Consider the following 21,139-nt stretch of genomic DNA (forward strand, 5'->3'; position numbering starts at 1 on the left):
TTTTTTAATATGCATGGTGTTTTGATCAGAGCGAAAGTGGTTGCCGTTGGACACACAAACACACTCTCCAGTGTTCCAGCACACACTCATACATGCACACACATACATACACACACTGGCATTGCACTGCACATCTCCTTTCGACAACGTCAGATGGTAAAATAGTAAGGCAGCTGTTCACTTCCGTCAACTAAAAGTGCATCTCCGAACATATCCAGTTAAGACCACCCCCCATATACCCCCACATTTACCACTTTCTAGCACCCCACCCAGCTCTCAGCCCCCAGCCCCAGATCCGTCCCACAGCAGTGGGGCACCATGCACTTGACTGGGAACGGCTAGGATCAGCAGATTTTTTTGAATATTTGAATAATTTTTCTTTCCCAACGACTGCTTTGCTTCAGCTTCCTCAGAGCCCAAGCGAGTGTCAAATCGTGGCCAGAGGAACTGGGATGGTGCTCAGCTCCGGGACGTTCTTTTTCTCCCCCAGCGTTCTTGCTCTAATTCCAGTCGTCCAGTCCTTTGCTCATATCCGAGTCTGAGCGGCGTGAGTCTAAAGGCCGTCGACGCAAACTGCAGAGAATTATGGGGCCTACGCCGCGCGTTCTGAAGAACTCGCTGAGGGGCCAAAACAGTTAGAGGGGCAGGGGTTATAGTTCATTGCAAATTCAGGCACAAACTGAAAGTAAATCTTACCGACCAATGCTCCAGCCACAAATATGCTGCTTTATTGCTGCTGTAGTGAGGTGGAAAAATGTCATCTAACGCCACATTTCCATTCATCTCAAGTCATTTTGGATAAAATACAAGTTTTATTTGTTTTTAATGTGAAAATACCATGCATTCCTTTACGCACCAGCCTTTCTTTGTGAAGATGCAAGCTACACTAATGCTAATCTATCAGATTTTTGTGTCATGTTAGAACCAAATAATTATCAGGTAAATCAGTGGTTCCCAAAGTGGGTAGGGGGCAGAGATGTATTGCAGGGGGTTGCAGCAAGGCAAGTGAATGAGATGCATAGTTTATATCACTTCTACTAATTCCATTGTAAATGTTATTTGTGACTTGAAATGTGATTCTGTTTTGTTCAATAAGAAGTTTTGGTTTTGTATGAACTTTGTTTACAACAAATTACTGTGGAGTTACTTGGAGTTATAGTTGACACACAATATTAAAGCCTTTCCTAAAAAGATCCAAAATTATATGTTTATATATTTAAGTTCATTTTTAGTTTAATGAATCTTTATATTTGTTAATGTAAACTTGAAATATTGTAGTATTACTTAAGAACAGCACTACTGATCTCACCAAAGTAGCCATAAAAGCAGGTATTTATGGGCAGATTTTGGATAAAATGCACATTTAAAAAATAAAGTACAGTAATCCCTCGCTACTTCACGGTTCATCTTGCGTGGATTCGCTACTTCGCGGGTTTTTTCAAGGGGGCTTATGGCTGCTATATCGCGGATATTAAGGGAAAATCTAGGAAAAACGTAAGTATTTCTTACGTACAGTACATGTATTGTTCATGTCCTCATCCGAGTGAAATTTACTGACGCTAAATCACAGCTTAGGAATGACTCTATTAAAGAAACTGGTTGGATATCACATGTAGTTCCAGCTGAAAAACATTATAGAATGACTGTTTAATGCAAAGGGTGGGTTGTTAACAGTAACAGGGAGGGTTTTAAAAGTCCAAATACTCAAAAATTCATAAAAAAAAATATCTTTCCTCTACCCTCGCAAAAAACGAGGGATCACTGTATTTCAAACACTATTTGGGAAAGAATACTACAGATAGACGTATGAGTTCTCAGAGTGATTATTTGAGTCAGCATCTTACCTGAGTTTAATGATGCGTCAAGTCAGAAAATGGACGAAAATAATCGCTAGTCCAATATTGATCAGCATCACTAGTGCCACCAGGATTGAGTTAGGACCCTACAGGGGGAAAAAGGACACACACATTGTTTAAAAATCAGTTCAGTGCTCAGGTTTATGTAATGTGTAATGATTTCATGGTTCGTTTAATTCATGTCTATGATCTGGATTCTGTGTAAATATTTGCCAAATTTCACTACATCAAATAAAATAAATAATAAATAAATCATTAATCTTTGTTAACTTTTTTCCAAATCTTTCATTCATTTAATAATAAATAACAATCAAAGACTTTTAAACAACATTGTAATTGTGATTATTATTATTGGATGTATTTATTTAATTTTTAAATAAAATTAAGGTCTAGTCCTGGATTTATATTTATTTATTTGGTTGTGGCTGTGATGTCTCAGCACAAGGCTGTTTGTTTGCTCCTGTTTTCAATAACAGAATTGCATTCCTGTTTATGATTTGTGTGTTACTGGCTTGAATTTCCCAAATGATGTCGGCTTATAATACATTTTTCAGATATTGCAGTTTAATTGTTATGAATACTATTCATCTTCCATCTCTTTGGTGGCTTACTGATTCCTCCTCCACTACGTCAGTGGTGATCTCCATGCTTGCTTTCTTGGTTTCAGCTAGACTCTTTGGCTTCAGTGAATCCTGCTTCTTTAGTTTGGGTTCTGGTTTGCTGTCCCTGGAGTTGGAGCCCCCAGGGGTGTAGGAGGTGAACTGTTGTGGCTTTGTGGGTGGCGGCATCCTGGCAAGGGCGGTGGATGTGTCCTGATGATGATGGTGATGATGATGGTGATGATGCTCCTCATCATCTGGCTCCTCTGGAGGTATCATGACCTCTGCTTTCACATAGTATCCGTGGTACTGAGAGTGCAGCTCACCATTGCCAGGGCTTTGGTTGGGAACCGGTGTTGAAGGCTTGAGGGCAACGGATGAGTGAGAGACAGGGACCACTTCTTGCTTGGTTTCCGGTTTTGCGGATGTCTTGGGTGCTGGTTTGGATGTGCTTTCGGTTGCTGGAGCTTTGCTCTCTTTGGTGGCTTTGGGTGCACTCCGGTTAAAGAAGGATTTCTTCTTACTGAGCGGAGGTGAAGGTGGAGGGGTAGGGCCTGGGCTCTGAGAGGGACTGTGGTTGGGTGTGGTTCCCTTTCGATAAAAATGAGGGCTTCCTGAGGGGGATTTCTCTTTTTTCTCTTCAGGGACTTCTTTAATCTCTATTGGTTCATTTGAGAACCTCTGTTTGATGTAGTCAGGCCCTGGAAAGAGATGAAGAGAGCAAAACTATGTTTAAATTACACAACACATGTACACCGTTTCAACATTACATTACAACTTCCATTCTATGTAACACCCAATTTCCCAATTTCTTTTGAATCATATTTACACAGCACTTTTTCCAACCATCCCCTTAAGCATTCTTAATGTACAATTAATGGTTAAATAAAGGCTGATCTAAGGGTATCTTTCACAAATTAACTTCATCAAATGTGGTTCAAATTATTTCTTTAATCGATTGTTTAACCGATTATTTTATGTCAAAAGAAAATAATTAAAGGGCGGCACAGTGGCGCAGCAGGTAGTGTCGCAGTCACAAAGCTCGAGTCCTGCTCCGGGTGACTGTCTGTGAGGAGTGTGGTGTGTTCTCCCTGTGTCTGCGTGGGTTTCCTCCGGGTGACTGTCTGTGAGGAGTGTGGTGTGTTCTCTGTGTGTCTGTGTGGGTTTCCTCCAGATGACTGACTGTGAGGAGTGTGGTGTGTTCTCCCTGTGTCTGCGTGGGTTTCCTCCAGGTGACTGTCTGTGAGGAGTGTGGTGTGTTCTCCCTGTGTCTGTGTGGGTTTCCTCCAGGTGACTGTCTGTGAGGAGTGTGGTGTGTTCTCCCTGTGTCTGTGTGGGTTTCCTCCAGGTGACTGTCTGTGAGGAGTGTGGTGTGTTCTCCGTGTGTCTGTGTGGGTTTCCTCCGGGTGACTGTCTGTGAGGAGTGTGGTGTGTTCTCCCTGTGTCTGTGTGGGCTTCCTCCAGGTGACTGTCTGTGAGGAGTGTGGTGTGTTCTCTCTATGTCTGTGTGGGTTTCCTCCGGGTGACTGTCAATGAGGAGTCAGTGTGTTCTCCCTGTGTCGGCATGGGTTTCCTCCAGGTGAATGACTGAGAGGAGTGTGGTGTGTTCTCCCTGTGTCTGTGTCGGTTTCCTCCGGGTGCTCCGGTTTCCTCCCACGCTCCAAAAACACACGTTGGTAGGTGGATTGGTGACTCAAAAGTGTCCGTAGGTGTGAGTGTGTGAGCGAATGCGTGTGTTGCCCTGTGAAGGACTGGCGCCCCCTTCAGGGTGTATTCCTGCCTTGCGCCCTATGATTCCAGGTGCCCAATGATTACACAGTGACCCTGAACTGGATAGGCAGTTACAGATAATGAATGAATGAATATATATATAAAATGGACACCTCAACCCTGAAATGGAAATGATGATGATGATGACAAGAAATGGATTTTAAAAAATGCAGGGAGGGTGCAGAGGAAGAGTCGAGTTTAACCAGTTGGACCACTTTTGACCATGTAAGCATAAATCCCATGTAGCCAAAAAGTAGGATGCACACACGGATCTGCACAAAACAGCCTGTTGGTTTTACTATTTTTTTGTTGTCTGTTTTACATATCAAATAAACATTCACTATGTCACATGATAAAAAAGGATCCAGTTTGTATTGAGTAAAGTGTTAAATAGTGTATTAAATTAATTAAGTTAATTATCAGGGTACCGTATGTGTTAAATTAAGTTCAGAGAATGAAAAAAAAAAACTTTCTTGATCTGTCAACCTACTAGTTCTGCTTTATTTATTCCCATTTGCATAAATTAGAAACATTTTTAAAATCATTCTCTGAGAATCTGAACCACTCTGATGAGGGCCAAACTGTGAAGGTAATATATAATTGCACTGTGTGTCCTAACACCTTTCTATCATAGTCAGCATTAACTGTTTCAGCAGGATCACTACGATGAGATAACACGAGACACACTAGATTTCAATCACCGTGTGCGTCAGTTTCAGTTGTGCACCCATTATTCTGTTGATGCTTGTTCTTCATTAAACCACTTTTGGTAGGTACTAACCACTGCATAAACCTGTTGCTCTGAACAAAACATGACAATAAAAAATTGGCTCTTGACAAAGTGGATGAGATACGTACTCTTTCCTATTTTTCTTGCTTTTAACAAATCAATTTAATAGACTGACCTTTACTAACCCTAACCCTAATATATCCCACCCCTGGACAGGCACCACCGAACCAAGGTAAACGATCCAAATGATTAATTTCACTGATTGTGACTGATTATTGTAGGCATAAAAGGCATCACACACACGGATATCTTATTTATCCAATAAAAAACATGTATCTTCATTTAGGTGGACTTTTATTTCACTATATAATTTGCACACAGCAGCTGTCCTTCACATTGTGTGAACATTTTCATGATTAATGGCCCAAGAAAAATGCCAAAATTTACTTGGAATAAAATGTTCTTCCACTGACTTCCACTTGAAAGTAAAGAAGGTTTTTTCCTTCTCCTGTATCTTACTCTTTTGGGAGATACATGTTTTTCATTGGACAGCGATGATAATTCGCTAACTCAAAGCTAACTTGAAGGTAGCCTGACCATGTTTTTAGTTTAAAACACATCAATTCTACAGTGCAAACATTGTTTATTCATACTTGTTTTTGTAGTTTTCGATTAAGACCTCCATAATCAGACCTAATATTCCTCCATTACAGTGCCTTTACAACTGAGAAGCAGACACTGTGCAGCTGCTTCATGATTGGAGTGTGAGCTTCCAGGCATTCTCCAGATTCTCCTCACTACACACTTGGGCAAAGTAGCCTTGCAGCTGACATGAGCAGACTTTCTAGAACTTTTACTGAACTCGCTCCAGCCAAAACAAACCTCACTGTTTATCGGACGCTTCACAGCAACCAAACCCGAACCCCCTTCTGCTTAGAATCATGAGGAAAAACACAGTGATGAACAGAAGATATTTCAACCACAAATTAATTATTATAGGAGCAAATGTAAAAGTTATAATCAGTTCCTATATATGCAGTTTGCTATGTTTTGGTGGCTACATTAAAAAGCTTAAATGACTCGTATCTGTTGTGTTACCACTGAATTGAATGTCTTGGAACATTGCCTCTAGTGAGTCCACTGCTCAGAGAAAAGGCTGGAATGGCTGAGATGTTTTTGTACTTGGGACAAACAAGTTTGTTGTTGAGAACGTACAGAGGTTTCTGTCAACTCTTGGCACTAAAGACAAAAGACGCTGTGAGTTTCTTGGTGTTCAAGCAGTCCACAGACAGAGGAGAGAGAGGGGATATCTCTGACACGAACAGATAACTGAGGATGATGCGCCTGTTGGTGTGACACTGAGAAAAGCCTGAAAATGTTACACATTCATTTTATAATTTATATCTAAGGGTATAATTAATCATCAATAATCATAAATTCATAACATGATTTCTAAATTAAATAAATACAGGGTTTTAGAATAGAAATTTCTCTGTACAGTGGAACCTCTACTAATGAACGCCTCTACTAACGAACTTTCCAAAATAAAAACCGGGCATTTGAATATTCTTTGCCTCCACCAACAAACCATGACTCTAGAAACGAACCCGAGCCGGCGGCTGGAAATGACCACTGACCCCAATAGGCGAGTCTTCCAGCGCCCAGACTGGAGTGAGCTTTTAAGATTAGCACATTGTAGCTTTAGCAATTTAGCATTAGTGTAAATAGCAGACATCGAGATTCGTCCCGTCTCCCACCACTTCCTGTCATACAGCCAGTGCCTGTGTTACTCCTCTCGTCACGTCTTCAAGGTAGCTATGTGTAACCTCTTACAACTTTATTATTTCTTTTTTTATTACTGTTACCACTGTATTTCTTTTTTATTTTTAGTAACGCTACATGTATTTTTTTACTAATTTGAGAGTGTTGTAAACATAGATCAGTGCAAAAAGGTGACTTTCGGGGCGGGGGCTGGAACACATTAATTGCTTTTCCATTATTTTAAATGGGGAAAATTGACTCGAGAAACAAACTTTTCCACTTACGAACCGGGTCACAGAACGGATCAAGTTCGTAAGTAGAGGTTCCACTGTATTTCTAAGTACAGTTTCATAAGAAACCTTCACAAATTATTAAAACTGAAGATATTTCTTTTAAAACTTGATCTCCACTTGTTTTAAATCTATTAATTCTGATTTCCAGTTTAAGAGAGTTGTAATAATTACTTGAAACTTGTGAAACTTACTAAATAACTCCATGCACTTAATATAATTACTTTATATACATTTCTGAAAGCAAGTATGAAAAAAATCTGAAGACACATCTTTTTAAACACATCCCTCAGTTTTAGTGGAAGCGCTTAAGTCATCCATGTTTTTAAGTGATGTTTTTCTCTTATGCACTTGACTTAATGGAGGTTTTTTTTCAGAGACTGAGCAGCAGACTCTTGTCTCCATTGATAAATCATGTTTTATCCACAGCAGGAAGCAGGTAAGTAGAGATCAGACTCCAGATATCAAATACCTAGGGGCAGATCAAATCTAAATCTGTGGTGTACATTAGAGTGATTATGTCTGTACAATGTCAGACCCCTGCTTACATCACCTGACACAACTCCATGTTTTTAAAATGATTAAGGATAATGCATGGAATTAGAACATGAGGTCGTATGGGTCACATATTGGGCCTGAGGGGTTTAAGATCAGCAACTGAAAAAGTGTATGGATTTGTTCCAACAAGTTCCACTGAATCTGCAATGACTAGTTATCCGTTACAAGAAAACAATAAATATATATATATAAAATAATATCCCGAAAGCTCTATTCTCCTGAATGTAAAGCACTCTGACCTATGACCAGTATGAAGTGTGTGCTGTACATTTTTTGTACTGCCACCTATAAGAAAAAAAATATATATATATGTCTTCTATTTATATATCAATACATTACCTAAAGGACTCAAAAAGTGTCCATAGGTGTGAGTGTGTGAGTGAATGTGTGTTGCCCTGTTAAGGACTGGCGCCCCCTCCAGGGTCTATTCCTGCCTTGCACCCAATGATTCCAGGTAGGCTCTGGACCCACCGCGACCCTGAATTGGATAAGCGGTTACAGATAATATGAATTACCTAAAGACCGTGACCCTTTTTTTATATTAATGAAGCAAAATAAAACTTGTAATTTCTGCTTGTATTAAAAATGTATTAAATCCAAGGTTTGCACACTGTTCAGTTTTCAGTATTAACAAAACAGGCTCTAATAACGAGTAAACCTTTTATGAAAACATATTTAGAACCAGTTTTTCTGAGTGTTCTGAAATCTCACTGTTACATAATCAAGATCCAACCTAAAGTACACAGCACAGCATTTTTGGGATCCATTAAACACAAGCACTTCCTGTCAGTGGTTAAAAAAAATACAACCAACCCTCACATTTTCCTAAAATAATCTCCCCACGCTAAAAAACACAGCAAGCTGACTGGCTGTATCAAGAAGAACAGTAGATAATTTATGCAAATGATATGCCTTCCCTTCAGAACACATTTGCATTCGCATCTGCTCAACTTTCTCTTCAGCCTATAATGACACGTACTAAAAGACAGACAGAACGACAAGGACAAAGACAACAAACATGCAGGGAGTGGAGAGACCGAATAAATGTGTGTTTAGGTGTGTGTGTGTGTGTGTGTTTACCTGGCTGGTGGAAGTTCGGGGACAGTTCCCTGGCCACTGCTCGGGCGATGTCTGAGTTCTGACAGGCGGACACAGCAGACTGGTCAGCAGCTTCTGCTTTTGCTCGGGCATGAGCCGTCCTGAGAAGAAAGATACTTGTCAAACTCAGAGGAAAGAATGAAAGTGTCATGTGCCCTGTTTGTGCACACACTTCGGTACAATTATACATCCTGAGCGGTGGAGGATATTTTATGTGTATCAAGTAAATGCAAAACATTCCTTACAATATACGAGTGACAACAGCTATTTCAGATTTGGGCCTAAACTTTTTGTCACAGGGGCATTGGATCCTTTTTTAGGCCCCTGACTCACTCATTAGTGATGGTCCCAAATACCTCTGTATATGCTTCTATTATTAATAGAAAAAAAAACATTAATGCATAAATAGACTAGAAGATAGAATAGACTTTTTATAGAGTAGAATAGAGTAGGTGTTGTTATGAGTGAGTTGAACATTCAGTATTGAACAGAAGTGTTTCTAACGGAGGGTTCAATTGCTCAACCAAAAACCAGCCTCTAATTTTAGTCACGTCTAGCGTTTCAGTTCAGCAGCGTGGCCTCTTTGCCTGTTATTGGTGTCAGGCTGAGTGGCCTGGCCCTGTTTAGAGGGCGGACCTATTTGAGAAATCCCAAACATATCTGCTGAGAGAAACCTCAAGGTAGGGGCTTCTGAAAGAAGGTACCCTCAGATTTTAATCCTAATCCAAACATTGAATACTTCATGGTGACAATGGATGTATTTTATGAGAATTTTGCATTCATAAATACAGTGGCTGTGCCCTAATTACGTTGTAGGGCACTTCTGAAAATGTGAGCCCTTTTTCTCCAAGTGTCAGAATTGCACAATTAAATATGAGAGTGATTTTGAGGGCACTACAATCTCCCATAATGCATATGTAATGTCTAATTAACACTGTAGCTCCCTACATGAGCTGAAAGTGTGCTAAAATGCTTTGCTTATAGCACTATTATACCACTAAACTCCAGGCAAATCAGTATTTTCCAAGAGAAAATACATCCATTTCAAAAGAAACTTGCTGCAATGTCATTATCAGAATGAATACATTTCCAAATTTGTCCAATACCACTGAGCTAAGGGTGTGTAAGCTGATCTCTGATGATTCAACAAATTGTGGCTGCTTATATTAGCAATAAACACATAAATGAAGGGAAAAAAACAGCATAAACCTTGCCCTTTAAAGTTTTCTTCCTCACTAATGTTAAACCGATAAAAATACACAATCTCTGCTAGCTGCTATCTGTGCTAGCTGCTAGCTTTTTGGCTACATGCTGTTGCACACAATCCTGAAACACATTGTTCACATTTTTTTTCATAATTTGAAAGGAGTATACAATGATTTATATGTGTATTGTTTTAGTGCCAAGCATGGGAGTTTATGGGGGAACTCCCAGCATGCTCTGGGGCCACCCTCTTGTTAGGACATGGTGTGTGGCGTTTATGTGGGGTTTTTGGATGTGGATCAGGCTCTGCCAGTTCCACCATACGCCACGCCCAAATTGTTGCTTGTTTCCTTGATTCTTTTGTCAGTGCCCTTTTAACAATTCAATAAAGGTTGCTTAAAAATGTACTAATGGCTGACTCTCATTACCCCACCCTACTAACTCCAACAAAATAGACAATTTTGTCAATGTCCACAATAATTCTTGAATGTTTTACTTTGTATTACTTTAGAAGACATTGCACTTTGCTAGTGTGCACTATCCTAGTGTAGATTTCTGTGTTTGGCTACTGTACATAACTCCATTCCATGTTGTTCACAAGCTTTTAACCCAACTGTGTTCTCACAAACAACATGTATTCTGTGTGGATACTGTAGGATACAGGCTGCACTGACAAAGCAGTGTGTAATGGTTTTGTGCAATAACCAGGAAAAAAAGCTCAAACAGATGGAAACAGATAAGACTTAGAGAGAAAAGATGCAATGCCAGTGCTCATAAGACTGAAGTGCTGAACTCCAGATGAGCCAGAGTTTTGATGGTGAGACGCTGGGCTCAGCCTTTACTGAAGCCACTGTAAATACTCCCACAGAGCAGGATTAAAGCTTCATTATGGCTACACAAACACACACACACACACACACACACACACAAAAACTCACATGTGCACACAATAACACAATAAAATATGGCTCCCAGCGGCTCTACGACCAGGCCGGCATCACTCATCTGCAAAGAGGAAAGAGCTGTAATTGCTCATTCTTAAGGAAATCAATCCTAAGGTAAATAACTTCAGGCTTTCTTTTTGAATGCATGGATCATTCCATCTGAAATTATCCATTTGCCTCCTGACCGACATGGACCACACGATGGTTAATTATTTTCCTCACACCTTCCACTCCCTTTCTATGCTGCAGAGTATCACCAGTAACTACACTCCACATCATTTTAATAGAAGTGGGTGGGGCCAAACTAGCTGACAACTGTTTGTCATATAAACAGGATATACGCTGAGATATCTTACTTCGTGGCTATTGATAAGTCAGATACAGCTCAGGCTCAAATAAACAAACATTGCTGACACAGTATGAGTAAAAATAAACAAAAGATTCTTACTGATGTGCTCTAAAGGTGCTATAGCTTGCAGTCTTATGAAACCTCTTGACCTGTCTGAATAAATGTGTGTTGTCCCCTTTTTTAATTAAGTTTCGTTTGCCTCAAGTTGATGGAATAAAACATGCCCAGTTTACATTCTGTTTGTGATGTCAACATGTGACAATACAACAAAAGTGATTATAGCGGACTGCTACAAAGTGATAAAGTAATGTCATCTGTAAATGTTTTCATAGTTTTGACATCACAACAGTGATGAATGCTTAAGAATGAACAGTACATTTAGCTACGGATTGACATTTTGAAGTATTGACATAACTGAAGATATAACTGAGTGTTTACGGTCTTAATTGTAATTGTAATCACTATTTGCACTACTGATTATTATCATTGCAAGATTAGAGACTTAACAAGCCTCGGAAAATGACACACTGGGTTTTTACACTGAAAGTGTGTTGGTGGAAGAGAACACACGAGGCTTCCTCGCACCGTGTGAACGAGAAAAAATACAAAAAACCCACGAGACCTTTACTTTTTCTAAGCCATGTTGGCAGTATTATACCCCGCGTTCTTCAATAGGCCGGATCTAATGCGTTATACAGTAGAGTCTGAGCCAAAGAACATCTCCTTGACGACAGATGGAGCAGTTGCAGAAATTCTGAGGTTTTAATTTGGCAGCAGTCAACCCCCCCCCCCCCCCCCCACACACACACACACATCCACCCACTCTCTCTCTCTCTTTCTCTCTCTCACACACACACAAGCACAGATAAAGATGTCAAGAGGCACATATCCTCCTCCCTCCCCTGTTTAGAAAACGCTTGCACCAAATCCAGGATTCAGTAGCATCCTCGTATTTACAGTCAGCTCTAGGAAGCAGACAATTCCATTTATACTGTCACACCGCAGATATAAAGAACTCATCATAGAGCTATTACTATACATTACATTGCCATTTGATGCAGCCACTGAAATCATCTAATGATTTACTATAAAAAGGAAAGTAGCAAAGTGAGGTTATGTGATAAGTCCTGAACTATCCTAGGAATGTAAAACAAAGGTGTAAACTAATTTCAGCTGTAAATGACTCATACTTTGCATTTTAACTATCATTTAAATGTCGCTTTTATTTCTACTGCTCGGTGGAACTACGTAAACACATTTTGTATTGGATTTTCTAAAAAGACAGAGATCGTACGTTGATACAGTACTAATGAAATATGCTATTGTTCTAAGGATATGACTCAGGATTATCATTCAAATCAGTAACAGTGCCATCTTTAATGTGTAGATTTTAAGCTTATATTCCAGTAATCACATGGTGTGTGTATGTGATATGTGTCTGGGGATTTTAGGCACCATGGTGTTTCTGTGCATCAGATTATGTTAAGCAGGAAGCAGATGTCCTGAATTTGCCTCCAGATCCTGAGGGTCTTAATGTATACGGACAGTTAGAACTGCACTGAAACGCTCCTCCATTCACTGAACACGGATACCATGCAACCAATTTGTACAGGATTAGAGCAGATTTTTAATCTGCGCAGGTAATCCGTCCACAAGATGCAGCATCAAACCCTTTGGCAGATGATGGATGAGCTTTCGGTAAAAGGAAAGCTCCGGTGTAATTACACCATTAATTAGGAATCATGAGTTAATGAAGACAATGCTGTTAAACTGTCCCTGTAAGTGGAAACCAGATGAAGAAATAAACCACAGAAGAATAAAAATGACAAACGTTTAAGATAAGGGAAGACTGTATGGTCTCTCTCTAGGTCTCTCTCTCCCTCTCCTTACTTTTCTTACCTCTAAGATAACTAAAGACTTCTAAGCAGCCAAAAGACTTTACAAAACTCCCGTGCTAATCTCAGACATCCTTACACCAAAACACATAATAGAAGACATTGTAGATAACTTGAGATGAAGAATTACACTGTTTAATGGTTTCTAAAGGTATGTGAATGTTTAAAATAATAACTTGGTAAACAATCTCCTGATCTTTCATGTATTTTAATAAGTTAAGATAGTAATTAAGAGTCATGTGAGTCAGTCCGTTCATTACGAATCTCCATGATAGAATTTCAAGACTAAGCTGCATGTTATCTTACAGGCAGATAGACACACACACACAAAATCTCTCTCTCTCTCTCTATCTCTCTCTCTCTCTCTCACTCTCTCTCTCTCTCTCTGTACTGAGTGCTCCAGCAGATGATAGAAGTGCACAGATTGACTACTGTATCAGTCGCAGGACTATATTCTTGTCTCTTGTTGAGGGGCCAACTCCTGCCTTGCCTTATTTAGTCAGGCCTAAGAGATACCACTCTCTCTCTCTCTCTCTCTCTCTCTCTCATACACCCCCTCGGCCTCTCAGCCTCTCTCGCACATTCCGAAAGTCCTCTCAGTGCTTATCACTTCTCTCCATAACAGTCTTCAAAGGCATGGAGAGATATTTAATTCATATCGCTGCTCTGGGACATATTACTATTTCATTAGCACCATGGATTGTGTAAGCCTCGTTATTGGAGCTTTCATTAAAATTCATATTCCAGGCCATCAGGAATGATGCACATGGTAATGAGTGGTCTGAGCTGAGACAACAGAACCCAGGGCTTCAAAGCTGCACAAAAGCTGTCTTAGCAAGAGGAAATCATTTTAAATCTGGTCGATATAAATAACATTTCTCTTCCAATATAAATGCACAATATTGCAAAATTCCTAGAGTTTATAAATACGTTTATAAAATAAAATAAAAATACATTTGATTGAGTCCCTGAATCCCCGGAAATTATTTATCAGTTTTCATTGATTTTTTTTTCTAGTGGAAGTGGTTTATTCCAGTGGTGTATAATTTGGATTATAATGCAATCATTTCACTTCTTTTTCAAGAATGACGAAACTAGAAGATATTTTCATCAAATAAACTCACATAAAACAAGTAAATTATGCCAGAAAAGACATTTTAGAATGAGTAATATTAGATATATGATGATGAATTTACTTGCTAAGAGGTATTTGTGGAACTGTGTGAAAAATAGAAGAGGTCTTCTTATGTAACTGATTTATCACAATTCAGCCGCTTTTTCGCCAGACGTTCGCTCCTGAGGGCCGGAACATAGCATCGTGACGAGATAAAAAAACAGACGTCACGTCAAACAAAGTGTAAAACGCAGAACAGCAAAGTATTCTTAACAGAAACTGGTTATTCGAGCCAAACTGCATAAAAATGAACTTGGCAAGTGAAATCCAGTCAATATACATTTAATATACGCAAGTTTGAAAATGTTATAAAAATTATGCCCTGTCCTGGGTGGGTTCCCACATTGCGCCCAGTGATTCCAGGTGGGCTCTTGACCCACTTCAACCCTGAACTGTATATAGGGAGAATAGAGCCTCTGTCATTGCTACTCTGAGCTCAGCACCACACCGGCCTCCCTTGATTTCAGGACTTTGCTGTAAAAGTGAATTACCCTCTTCAACTGCAGGGGGAGCCCAGGAGCAAAAACGCCAAATGGTACCAAGCTTTCCTTTAAGTGATTTTATCTAAATATCTTTTTCCAATGTTGCCTGATACAAGCATTACTTTTTGAACTAGAACTTTTCAGTTTGAACGTTTGAAATCAATGAAACGGATGATTATAATGGTATTGTATTAATGGCAGCACGCGTGAGATTAAAAACAAAACAAAACTTGACTAAGCAACTTATGATGGCAAATGGCCTCCTCTGCTCTTTGTGCATTGCATTTAGTGTTGGTATAAGAATGTTTAAGTATTAGGCCTAATTTACACCCCATGTATTTGCATGTATGCTAATCATTGCACTGAGGGAGTTCAGCTATAGGTAGAAATACAAGAGGAAGAACATTCTAGCTATTTTGTTTCCAGGAGAGGTGAGAAGCTGCTCTGGGTATTTTTAGAAAAGTAACTCCAGCATTTCTCGACTCTGCTGACTGACAAGGCAAGTGAAACGAGTCTTGCCAAGTTAAATCATCTTAAATCTTGTCAGTATATGTATATATATTTTTAATTTTTGAAGCAGTTGTAGATTTTATTTCCTTTGAACTTTAAAATGGATATATTAAATCTATAGTAATATATTTATTTAGTAATAGTATGTACGATTATATTACTTGATGTATATTTAAACATCCAAAAAAAAAAAGAAAACAAGCTATTCTTATAATATTCTGACAATGATCTTTAAAAAGAAAGAAAAAATCCCAACAATGACAGCCATCTTTTTTGGCTTGGGGCTTCTCCAGCGAGCTGATTCGTAGTTTCACTGAGGGGTGGGACTTCCTTTGTAAACAAGGAAAGCGTTCCTCATTGATTTTACAACCAGAGACCAGTCTCCTATTTTATTAAGTGTTAGAAAACATTTTTACAACAATGTTATGGATTAGAGTGGGTGCATAGTGTGTGTGAGACACTTCATGTAAATTTTATGTGAAATATGTGCAGGGAATTTCTCATGGCTCTGATGACGCCCCATGTCCCTGTGACTTCATTCAGTTGGTCCTGAATCGATCAAATGTTCAGCTGGAGCCAGGGCTGCAGGGCGTATGACAGCACTCATGCGAACAGACTATTCAAAACGACCATTCCCCCTCTCTCTCTCTCTCTCTCATTTTATCTTTATCACACGATCTATCCATCTATCTAAAGACATGCTGTCTCCTTCTGTGTCTCTTTCTTTCTCTCCCTGTCGATCTCTCTCTCCCACACTTACTCATGCCAATGCCATGGAAAAGAAAATAAAAGAGATATGACTCTCACAACTGAAATCAATGACTCAAGTTAGTTAGATAAGGAGTTCTGATGCTGTAACCACGGTTACATCTCACACCACCGCTTTCATAACTTACTCCTTGTGATTTGTGATGTCTGAAAATTGTTTTTCATATTTAAGCCTTAAAATTGCAAGTGTTGAACCATGTGGCCCATTTATATCTTATCATTTCCATGAAAAACAAGCACTGAGGGATGTATATTACAAGCACTTTGATTCTTTATCTAATGTGAGTTACAATTGTACAAAATGTAAAAGCAATAAACATTCATTGTCATAAATGTTTTTTTCTTACATTTTCGTGTTTACATCTTCTTTAATTATTCATCTTTATTAAAACCCATACTTGATACTGAATTATTCAGCAAAAAATAACTGTTGTGATATAATGTAATACCAGTGTAATGTGACGGTCAGTGTGAGTGCTGGGAATGTTTTACCTGGAGGTGGCAATCTCCACTTTGGTGCGGGCAATGGCGGCTGCTCTGATGGCTCCCTCCACGGCGCGTTCAACCTTCTGCTTGGTTTTGGTGTTCTTAAGCGGGATGAGCTGCTTCTTGATGCCACGCACCAGCAGGTTGTTCTTGTATTTGCCTTCTTCGCGTGTGCCGTCGGGGAAGAGTGTGCAGCCATAGCCATGGCGCTTGTTGTTGGCCCACTCGCCCTCATACTTCATGCCGTTGGAGCGCTCACTTACGCCGAAGCCGTTGCGCTTGTCGTTCTTCCATTCTCCCATGTAGGACTCAGTGGTGGTGGCGTCCACGTTGTCCTCGACATTGGGTGGGTACTCGTCCGCACCCTCTCCCTCACCAAAGCTCAGCGTGGAGTTGGCGTCACTGGAGCTGATGCGACTCATTGCTGCATCGCTGCGTGCCGAGCTGCGCTTGCTGGAGATGGATGAGCGTGAGTCCGATTTGCGCAGCTGCTTCAGGCTGCCAAACAGTGAGCCGCGCCGGAACAGGCCCTTCTTCCGCGCTGGGCCACCCAACTCACTGTCGCTGTGGAAGTTCAACACGAAGCCGCCCCTTGTCCCTGCAGGACTGTCCGTTGCTCGCTCATGCAGGACCGAGCCGTTGCTCTGCTCGCTGCGCAGCGATGCCATAGACGTACGGAGAGGAGAGCGAATCACAGTTGCCATCCCATACGGGACGCTCTGCCGTACGCCATAACCGTGACGCATCCCACCCATCCACTGGCCCTGATATGTGCCTGCAGTTACAAGAGAAAAATGTTATAAAAGCAGTATGCACAGGCAAAATACACCACATTCAGAGTGCCGTAGTGCACTGTAAAAATTGTGTTTCCAAATATACCCATTTTTATTTGCTTCCCAAAATGACCAGTGAACCTACACATTTCTTCTGAGATTTTACATGTCATGCAGATAACGGTAAGTGTACAAAAAGTGGTACATTTGGAAACATGTATTTGCTTTGGGACTATTATTTTGCCTTTCTTGACCATTTGGTTTGAACTTCAGGCTCAAGACTTACATTAAAACATCCAAATAACAATGTCACTTGAAACTCGACCTGCTCTGTGGAGTATAAATTAGTTCCTTAAAGGACAATAAGCTTGTTTCTTCATCTCATGTGAGTTGTATGTTATAGAAAAGATTTAATTATGATAAATGATCCCTTTTATAAATAATGCTCTATCTTTGGTGGTGAAGTGATTTATTTTCTCTTTAAAATGTAAACGCACTGCATGTGTGGAGATACATGTGTTCAGATCACTTTTACAGTTGTGAGAATAATGTATAATGTGCTAACGTGTATGAATACAGCAGCTTCATGTTACAGTCTTATATGTCGAAGAATGTTTCGTACTGCGCCATCTTATGCAGCGCTGGGACAGTAATACCCCAATTACTAAACACTGAGTGTAACCAGAGCAGAGGAATGACGAATGTGTGACAGAGAGCATGGCTGTCGCTCCTATAACTCTGACAGCCCCCCAGAACACCCAGACCTATTTTAAAACATGGAAGTAACCCGAGACATTGAGAAATTTGTAGTTTACGCCAAATATAACTCTGATTTATTTACCCCATTTATCCACGCCGTTACTCATCTCTGTGCTTTACTACCTGTCACTCTCTCCTAATCAATAATGTGAACAGGATAAATAAAAAAGGTATTAAATAATAAACTAATAACTCAGGACAATAACCCTCATTTGTTGTTTAAAATAAGTTAAGATATAAAGTAAATGTAGTGTATGATATAAACATGTACAAGTACATAACACTGTAAAGTTGCTTTTCTTAATGTTAAATATATTTTGGTTTGATTTAAATCATTGTAATTTGTTCCCAATTTGAATGTTTAAAGTGTAATGCACTAAGCTGTTGTGTGCTATACACGCACAAGTCCAAATTTCAGCCATTCTTTCCATAAATATCCTTCTCTTTTAAGCAACAGCTGAGTCTTCCCTTCCTATTGCATACTAGCATACAACATACTACAGTGGACATCAGTGTCCCCCAGTATCTGAGACTGTTAAGAGCTCAAAACATGATCACCTAATGAATGCAATCATTTCTTGTTTGCTGGATAAAAAAAAAACAAGCAACCGACCAATCAAACCAGAGAAGATCAATACTAGTCTTTAGATCCGTGCTGGTTAAAAGGGGCTTTGATTCGAAGGCTTGCAGATGCTACTATTATTAGCAATGACCTCTATGACTGACTAGTGCCGTCCAGCGCCATATATCAATATAACCACACAGGCTAGCTCCACTCTACCTGTTATTATTAAATCTGAATGTAGTCAACATGATCATGTTGCAGCTTGGAGATAGCAACCAATGACCCTCCAACTGGATCCCTGGATGTGGTTTATGATTCAGGTTTGACAGGTTTGATAAGCTAGCTAAAGGTTTATATGTATACTGCAATGATTTGAAAATTCCAAGGAAAAGCATCCACCTGTTCCAAGGAAAGTCAAGAATAATCATTTCAGCTGCAACAGATGTTTATCCACAAAGCTCGAGCTATAGACTCAGACACAAAACTCAACATTGCACTTGCCATTATATTGGGTAAAATGTAATAATGGTCCACATTCAACAGAGACCAAGGTACCTTCTGTATCAATGGAACATGTTTACAGCTGAGCATTCACATATAAGACAGAGCACACACTCAAACTGCACTGGGCAAAGGCCCAGCCAAATCACCTCTACCTGTTCCAAATATAGTCAAGAATCATCACATTACAACCTCCAAAGAGAAATAAATTGACTTTCTAGCAAAAATGTTAACCTTCCATTGCATCAATTTTGATGAGGAACCAAGTCTTTCAGCTTTAAATTGGAAACAAATGCACATTAGGCTTTTGTTATTATTACATCCCAAAGCTCTGCTTTCTACTGGACCAGTGATATGGGGCCTATAGCTGAGGCATCATAGGTATACTTGATCATCGAACTTAACACTACCGACCAACTGTAACGCCAAGAATACATTGGATTCTGGCCCAACCAAAAACAAATTTGGCTTTCGCTCTAATGACATCTACGACTTTTAAGATATCAACACATGGACCTTCTGTTGCACAAGGGTGGGCGGTGGGGTGGGGTCTACATTTAGACTCGACCACCATTTCAGTGATGCAGTGACCAACTGAAAAACCAAAACACACTGGAATTCAGACTCAGCCTCATTTGCTCACCAAACCAAAACACATTTGGAATTTTCTTATACCATTTCAGACCCTGCTCCCCAACACACAGGTTCAAGTGGACACTGATCCAAACCCCCAGCTTCCCACCAACACTCACCCCCATCGCCGTAAGTCTCGACCCCATAGCCGTCCTGCAGCCCGTTACTCCACGTGCCCTCATATCTGGCGGGCGTGTTGAGACTCTGGCGGACTCCATAGCGGCCCTTGAATCCGTGCGTCCACTCTCCGCGATACAGCCACCTGCCTTTCGACTCGACGCCCAGGCCATGGCGTTTGCCTTGAGCCCAGTGGCCCTGGTACGTGTTGCCACTGGGCCACGTGTACACGCCGACTACCTCGAAGCCGCTGGCCCACGAGCCCGAGTACTCGCCCTGGCCCTTGGGGCCCGTGCAGATGCCGTGTCCGTGGGCCTTGCCATCCTCCCAGCCGCCGCAATACGTGCCGCCATCGTCGAAGTCGAAGCGTCCGCCCGTCATTCAGCCCGAGGAACGCGCGATCACGCGCGCGCACGCTTGCCCGCACTCGTTTACGCGCACCGTGCTGATGGATGGAGGGATGGACGGGCAGATGAAGGGATGGATGGAGGGATGGTTTGACGTCCCAAGCCTAGGCGCGGGAGGAGAAGAAAGAGGGAGGTAGCGGCGCGCTGGTGATGATGGAGCTCCAGATGAGGATGTTGATGTTGATGGCGATGGTGGTGGGGGGCATTTGAGGGCTCTTCGCTCTTCTGTTGTTGATTCTCTCTCTCCTGCTATTGCTGATCCTCTCTTTTCTCGCGCGCGCTCTCCTACTGTTGCTCTCGCTCTTTCTGCGTTCTCTCTCTCTCTCTCTCTGTCTGTCTCTCTATCTTTCTATCTTGCTTGCATTTGCTAATTCTCTATTGCTGTGCCTTATGTTATCTTTTTCTCTCCTGCTGTTGCAATTTTTAATGTTTCTTCGTTCACTGTTTTCTCTCTCTCTCTCTCTCTCTGTCTCTCTCTCTCTTTCTCCCTCCCTCCTGCTCGCCTTCCCAGCGAGGGAGAGAAAAGAGGAGCCCAAAGCCTGGAGAGACACACCGGACTGCTGACGTCAGAGCGCGGGCTTGGCCACGCCCCCTCTTTATCCACCATCCCCCTGTTAAAGGCGCTGGAGCTGCAATATCTCTTTGGATCATTATTTTCCCTCTGAGCAGCTTAAAGCCTAGAGGAGGCTTCACTGCATTCAGCTGACCTCATTCAGATTTACAAAAATACACAGAGTTTGTGCTGTGTTACCAGTGAAAGAGCTGTTTTGATTTTACTTGAATCAAATCAAACCACATCAACACAACTACAGAGGTAGGAAAGTGAAACAATCATTGATGCAAAATATTCCGTTCATGAAGAACCATAATATGTATCTGAATGAATAACTCAAGGCAAAGCAGCAGGGTTA

General features: G+C 40.8%; 1 protein-coding gene across 2 annotated transcripts; it reads right to left on the reverse strand.

The window, feature by feature from the left end:
* Positions 1-317: 317 nt before the first annotated feature.
* Positions 318-20,586, reverse strand: LOC136675808 (junctophilin-1-like). 2 transcript variants are annotated; one of them, XM_066652566.1, is made up of 6 exons: positions 19,824-20,586; positions 16,480-17,248; positions 8,645-8,763; positions 2,468-3,156; positions 1,845-1,942; positions 318-618 (listed from the first exon to the last, which is right to left on the reverse strand). In XM_066652566.1, the coding sequence occupies exons 1-5, from the start codon at positions 20,200-20,202 to the stop codon at positions 1,862-1,864; spliced, it is 2,037 nt and encodes a 678-aa protein (XP_066508663.1). In that variant the 5' UTR covers positions 20,203-20,586; the 3' UTR covers positions 318-618; positions 1,845-1,861. The 2 variants fall into 2 exon arrangements, with proteins under 2 accessions (XP_066508663.1, XP_066508664.1); XM_066652567.1 differs by lacking the exon at positions 318-618 and having other exon boundaries at positions 1,915-1,942; positions 2,782-3,156.
* Between the last annotated feature and the right edge of the window lie 553 nt (positions 20,587-21,139).

This window comes from Hoplias malabaricus, chromosome X1, assembly GCF_029633855.1.
Source record: "Hoplias malabaricus isolate fHopMal1 chromosome X1, fHopMal1.hap1, whole genome shotgun sequence".
Lineage (NCBI taxonomy): Eukaryota > Metazoa > Chordata > Actinopteri > Characiformes > Erythrinidae > Hoplias > Hoplias malabaricus.

Bases quoted from the DNA above. Each gene is read 5' to 3' on its own strand.
- LOC136675808 (XM_066652566.1), bottom strand. From the start codon at position 20,202: ATGACGGGCGGACGCTTCGACTTCGACGATGGCGGCACGTATTGCGGC. The intron at 17,249-19,823 runs GTGAGTGTTGGT...TTGTAACTGCAG, and splicing joins CGAGACTTACGGCGATGGGG to GCACATATCAGGGCCAGTGG. The intron at 3,157-8,644 runs GTAAACACACAC...ATCTCTTTCCAG, and splicing joins CCCGAACTTCCACCAGCCAG to GGCCTGACTACATCAAACAG.